General features: G+C 45.5%; 2 protein-coding genes across 2 annotated transcripts in view; one reads left to right on the top strand and one right to left on the bottom strand.

The window, feature by feature from the left end:
• Window positions 1-1,887, top strand: part of LOC130370493 (F-box/WD repeat-containing protein 7-like) — a 2,090-nt gene extending 203 nt beyond the window's left edge. The window contains exons 2-4 of the mRNA XM_056576239.1: window positions 89-232; window positions 353-502; window positions 1,757-1,887. Coding sequence (XP_056432214.1) covers window positions 89-232; window positions 353-502; window positions 1,757-1,887 — 425 coding nt within the window. The remainder of the gene's footprint in view (window positions 1-88; window positions 233-352; window positions 503-1,756) is intronic.
• A 4,580-nt stretch (window positions 1,888-6,467) lies between these two features.
• LOC130370491 (FHF complex subunit HOOK-interacting protein 1A-like) overlaps window positions 6,468-6,532 on the bottom strand; it is a 9,216-nt gene continuing 9,151 nt past the window's right edge. The window contains exon 17 of the mRNA XM_056576238.1: window positions 6,468-6,532. This exon is cut by the window's right edge and continues 81 nt beyond it. Coding sequence (XP_056432213.1) covers window positions 6,468-6,532 — 65 coding nt within the window.

Below are 6,532 nucleotides of genomic sequence, written 5' to 3'. Positions count from 1 at the left end.
TTCAAGTCAGCTCTATGCTAGGCTGTCACTGTTAAAACCATCAACGCAGCCCAAGGCCACAGGTGAACTCTAAGCCCCGCCCATCCAGGGGGGTGCGTCCACAAGCTGACGGGTCACCAGTCCCTGACCAGCGGCATGGAGCTGAGGGACAACCTGCTGGTCAGCGGGAACGCCGACTCCACCGTCCGCGTCTGGGACGTCCGCACCGGCCAGTGCCTCCACACGCTGCAAGGTACGGGTCGGGCCCGCGGCTGTGTGTGCATACGTCTGATGGGGGGGGGGGTCTGTTACACACAGTGGTCCCGGGTCTGTGTGGTCCTCTTCATGGGGGGTGCTATGTGTGGTTCTGCAGGGCCCAACAGGCACCAGTCGGCCGTGACCTGCCTCCAGTTCTGCCGAGGTCTGGTTCTGTCCAGTTCTGACGACGGGACGGTGAAGCTCTGGGACCTGCGCACTGGAGCCTGGGTCAGAGACCTGGTGTCTCTGCAGAGCCAGGGCTCTGGTACGTACACGATATATACAAACACTGCTACATATATATATATATAGATCTGTACACTAAATACCCACTACAGAGCCAGGGCTCTGGTACGTACACGTTATATACAAACACTGCTACATATATATATATAGATCTGTACACTACATACCCACTACAGAGCCAGGGCTGTGGTACGTACTCGTTATATACAAACACTGCTACATATATATATATAGATCTGTACACTACATACCCACTACAGAGCCAGGGCTCTGGTACATACACGTTATACATCAACGCTACTATTTACATACTTACATATACACACTACATATATACGCATACATATATGCATTACATATATGTGCATACATATATACACTACATACATACACATCACAGTCAGGGCTCTTGTAAGTACATATCTTTCGAAAATAAAGCCGCATTTTCTATAAGCCGCACGAGCGGTAAAGGGGGTTTTATGTTTCAAAATACCACTAATAAGCCGCTTTTGTAGGATAAGCCGCATCTCATTACGAATATTTGCCCACAAAGTCTGTCAGTAATTGGAGACATTGCTGATTAAAGCTAAGTGAAACACTGAGCTTCTTGACCGATTTAGAAAACAAGGCAGCTTTTATTTTTTTTCTGCGAGCAATTAGTTTGGACGTTGCCTTTGAAGTATCGCTCATGGAATGAGGCCAAAGTGTGGAAAACAGTCTTCCTTGTTTTTTTGTGACAAGGAACAAGGAAGACCAGTTTTTTGAAGTTGAGTTGGATCAATAGTGACATCAAAGTTATTATATTGATCCACATTTGCAATTTATCGTCAATTGATTATGCAGATATCATGACCGTCTCAAATGTTGTTTCTATTTGCACAGTACATAGTTAGTCTTTTCAACATTTAGCGTGAAACAGGAGCTATTCAGTCATTCAGCAACCTTTTCCATTGCCCTTTTCCATTTCGTGGCAACTTCTATTGCGTTTTTCTCATGAGTGTAGGGCACAGTATCATCGGCATACATCACAACAACGCTGCCAACAGAATCATTTCAGTATAAACTGAAACTCAATGGTCCTAGAATGGAGCCGAGTGGTGCAGGCACTTAGGCGTGATCATTAATGCCTATCAACATTAATTATACACACTACAATTACATACATACCTTTATACCATACCTAATACATACATTAAGTATACTTATGTATGTTGTTTTGTATGCACACTCATAAATAGCCTCACCACCAATCCCATGCCTTCTCTCCCGCCAGGTGGGGTGGTGTGGCGAATCAGAGCGTCCGACACTCGGCTGGTCTGCGCTGCCGGCAGCCGCAATGGAACGGAGGAGACCAAACTACTGCTGCTCGACTTTGAGCCAGAAGGGACAGGAGGAGACGAGTGAGGAGGAGGAGGAGACGAGTGAGGAGGAGGAGACGAGTGAGGAGGAGGAGACGAGTGAGGAGGAGGAGGAGACGAGTGAGGAGGAGGAGGAGACGAGTGAGGAGGAGGAGGAGACGAGTGAGGAGGAGGAGACGAGTGAGGAGGAGGAGGAGACGAGTGAGGAGGAGGAGGAGACGAGTGAGGAGGAGGAGACGAGTGAGGAGGAGGAGGAGACGAGTGAGGAGGAGGAGACGAGTGAGGAGGAGGAGGAGACGAGTGAGGAGGAGGAGACGAGTGAGGAGGAGGAGGAGACGAGTGAGGAGGAGGAGACGAGTGAGGAGGAGGAGGAGACGAGTGAGGAGGAGGAGGAGACGAGTGAGGAGGAGGAGGAGACGAGTGAGGAGGAGGAGGAGACGAGTGAGGAGGAGGAGACGAGTGAGGAGGAGGAGACGAGTGAGGAGGAGGAGACGAGTGAGGAGGAGGAGGAGACGAGTGAGGAGGAGGAGACGAGTGAGGAGGAGGAGACGAGTGAGGAGGAGGAGACGAGTGAGGAGGAGGAGACGAGTGAGGAGGAGGAGGAGGAGACGAGTGAGAAGGAGGAGACGAGTGAGGAGGAGGAGGAGACGAGTGAGGAGGAGGAGGAGACGAGTGAGGAGGAGGAGACGAGTGAGGAGGAGGAGACGAGTGAGAAGGAGGAGGAGACGAGTGAGGAGGAGGAGACGAGTGAGGAGGAGGAGGAGACGAGTGAGGAGGAGGAGACGAGTGAGGAGGAGGAGACGAGTGAGAAGGAGGAGGAGACGAGTGAGGAGGAGGAGACGAGTGAGGAGGAGGAGACGAGTGAGGAGGAGGAGGAGACGAGTGAGGAGGAGGAGGAGACGAGTGAGGAGGAGGAGGAGACGAGTGAGGAGGAGGAGACGAGTGAGGAGGAGGAGGAGACGAGTGAGGAGGAGGAGGAGACGAGTGAGGAGGAGGAGACGAGTGAGGAGGAGGAGACGAGTGAGGAGGAGGAGACGAGTGAGGAGGAGGAGGAGACGAGTGAGAAGGAGGAGGCGGAGGGGGGGGAGCAGGAGAGGAGGCTAAAGCTGGGAGATGAGCTGAATGTATAAAGAGTCTTCATGTTTATTGTAAATACCAAGACGACTCCTCCGTGACCAAAACCACATGAATGTTCCTGGACCTTAGTGACCGCTGGGTCCACCAGAGACTGACTGACTGGCTGACTGTCTGACTGACTGAATGACTGACTGACTGACGAATTGACCTACAGATTTCTGTGAAACTATAAAAATAACTGTTTCTATGGTGTGGAGGAGACAGCGATGATGCTGAGAAGCATTGTGGTTGGTGGGACCTGATCGACCTATGACCTCCAAGGCCACCTCCTGGTTAGACCACTCCCCATGTCCTAGGCCCCTCCCATTCTGAGATGGTGCTGTGGATTGTGTGAAGGGAACACTGGTTTCTATATATCCTTCCAGAAAGGTGAATTGGGATGTGGTTGCCAGGCAACGGCTGTGACCAATCAGGGGAGTTTCCAGCTACTCTCCATCCATTGATGGTGTAAATATGTGTGTGCCAAAAGTGTAATATTGTAAATATTGTAATTACAGAATGTACATACCCAGGATTTATAAACTAAAAACAGAGAATATTGTCATGCAGGTGAAATGATGGAGAGATTAAAGATGAATAAAGATGTTGTCTTTTACATGGGAGTGTCTCAATTATTTAACCTTGTGTCACCTCTATACAGCCTTTCTATTGGTTAATGCAACGAGGGGCGTGGCTTGTAGTACTGCAGGGTTGCGTTGTACGTGTGTGTGTGTCTGTGTGTGTACATCAAGTGTCTGAGTGTACTTCAAGTGTGTGTGTGTGTGTGTATGTATGGGTGTTGTCCTCTAAGGAACATTATATTATACCATCCCTGAAGTGCATCATGACATTCTGCTGTAGTTTTAACCGTACACAAACACAAATACCCTCCCCCACTCCCCACAAACACACACACACACGCACACACACCTCCAGACTAATGTGATTGGTGCGTTGTACAGTAGAGCAAGATGGTCTCTCATCACGCCAAAAGCTTTTATTAAGTTTCCCTTGCTCTATCCTTCAGTGAGAGAGTACATGTATGTGTCTGTGGGTCCCTCTTTGTTTTTTCATCCCCTCTATTATGATATAATCAATATATATTGTATTTATGTATACATATTATACTCATATTCAAGCATATATTGTTTCCAAGCTTGGTTTATAAAACACACATAAAAAACCTACTTTGAATGGAGCAGTGCAATTTGATTTTGGTTCCTACGGTGACAGAGAAGAATTCTGCATCTATTCCAATATCGGATATCTATTTCACTAAGACACATGAGCGCTTCAATGAGTTTGATTGTCAAAATGCATTTAATGGTCTTCGGTTTGGCAAGAGTTGAATCACATTATACAAGGAGAAAGCGAGGGCAGAAAACACACACAATAAAGACACACATAAACATTTATATTTACATTTAGGACAATTAACAGACGCTTTTATCCAAAGCGACTTACAATAAGTACATTTGTCAGAAACATAAAATAAATATAAAATAAACTAGACATACATTCTGACCATATACATCCATGGCTGTTAAAATCACCATAGTAACAGCAGCATTCTGAAGGGTATCAGTCAACAGTAACAGCAACATTCTAATGGGTATCCATCACCATAGTAGCAGCAGCATTCTAAAGGACATCAATCACCATAGAGACAGCAGTATACTGAAGGATATCCATCACCATGGTTACAGCAGTATACTAAAGGATATCCATCACCATGGTTACAGCAGTATACTAAAGGATATCTATCACCATGGTAACAGCAGTATTATAAAGGGTACACATCACAAGAGTAACAGCTGCAATCTGAAGTTAATTTTGTCACCATAGTAACAGAATTCTAAAGGGTTTCCATCACCATAGTAACAGCAGCATTCAGAAGGGTTTTCCGTCACCATAGTAAAAGCAGAAATCTAAATAAAAGGATATCATTTACAATAGTTAACACAGTTATGTTCAACATAGTGCAAATAAAGGGCACTGCTCTGGGGATTTCATTGGTTTAAATCAACATTTACCAGTAAGTTAGGATAGGGAAAATGTCAAAGTTTAAACAAAGGAAATCTACAAGAGTTTGACGTAGCATAGGATGATGTTCACATTCTTGGTCTAACTCGGTTATTCTAAGGTTCATTCAGAGTAAGGCTGTTTCTGACACAATATTCTTCAAGCCTTTTCCTCAAGAGTGTTAAGCCACATACTGAATACGTTCCACATTATCACAGTCAATCTATGACTCTTATCTCTTCAAAATACTATTCTGTTCAAATTGATTCAGATAATCTGTATTCAAATATATATAAACATAATTGTTTGCAATTTACAGTATAAATCAATACGTCCTGCCTTTAATTGTATACATGTTAACTGTAGCACGCAACTGTGGCACACACATATTAACTAAGATCTATTCTGGGAGATAACTAGCATTACCACACTGGGAGCTGACCAGTATAACCAGTACAACCAGCATAAACAATGAACCAGTAAAAGCAGTATTTTATGATATGATGTTACTAGTTAGGACCAGTATAACCAGTATGACATGGTGGGATCCTGCTTGTTCTTACCAGTGTAACCAGTAGAACCAGTGCAACCGATCTAAACAGCATAATCATTGTATCATAGTGTGTTGCTACTGATTCAGACCAGTATAACCAGTATAACCAGTAGGTCATAGCATGTTGCTACTGATTCAGACCAGTATAACCAGTATGTCATGGTGTGAAGCTACTGATTCAGACCAGTATAACCAGTAGGTCATATAATGTTGCTACTGTTTAAGACCAGTATAACCAGTATAACCAGTAGGTCATAGCATGTTGCTACTGTTTAAGAACAGTATAACCAGTATGTCGTGGTGTGATGCTACTAGTTCAGACCAGTGTAACCAGTATGTCATGGTGTGATGCTGCTGGCACAGACCAGTATAACCAGTATGTCATGTGGTGATGCTACTGGTTCCGACCAGTATAACCAGTATGTCATGGTGTGATGCTACTGGTTCAGACCAGTAGCACCAGTATAACCAGTTGATCATGGTGTTATGTTACTGGTTCAGACCAGTATAACCAGTATGTCATGGTGTGATGCTACTTGTTCAGACCAGTATCACCAGTATAACCAGTAGGTCAGGGGATGATGCTACTGGGCCAGACCAGTATAACCAGTATGTCATGGTGTGATGTTGCTGGTTCAGACCAGTATAACCAGTATAACCAGTAGGTCAGGGTGTGATGCAACTGGTTCAGACCAGTACCACCAGTATCACCAGTATAACCAGTAGGTCATGGTGTAATGTTACTGGTTCAGACCAGTATAACCAGTATGTCATGGTGTGATGCTACTGGTTCAGACCAGTATCACCAGTATAACCAGTAGGTCAGGGTGTGATGCTACTGGTTCAGACCAGTATCACCAGTATCACCAGGTAAACCCGTAGGTCAGGGTGTGATGCTACTGGTTTAGACCAGTATCACCAGTATACCCAGTAGGTCAGGGCGTGATGCTGTGTTCCTGGGCCAGCGCCGCCAGCTCTTTGAGGAACTCTCCATACAGGA

The sequence above is a fragment of the Gadus chalcogrammus genome, chromosome 17 (assembly GCF_026213295.1).
Source record: "Gadus chalcogrammus isolate NIFS_2021 chromosome 17, NIFS_Gcha_1.0, whole genome shotgun sequence".
NCBI classification, from domain to species: Eukaryota; Metazoa; Chordata; class Actinopteri; order Gadiformes; family Gadidae; genus Gadus; species Gadus chalcogrammus.
Note: the sequence above shows the minus strand (reverse complement) of the source record. Positions and strands in the feature narration are given on the sequence as shown.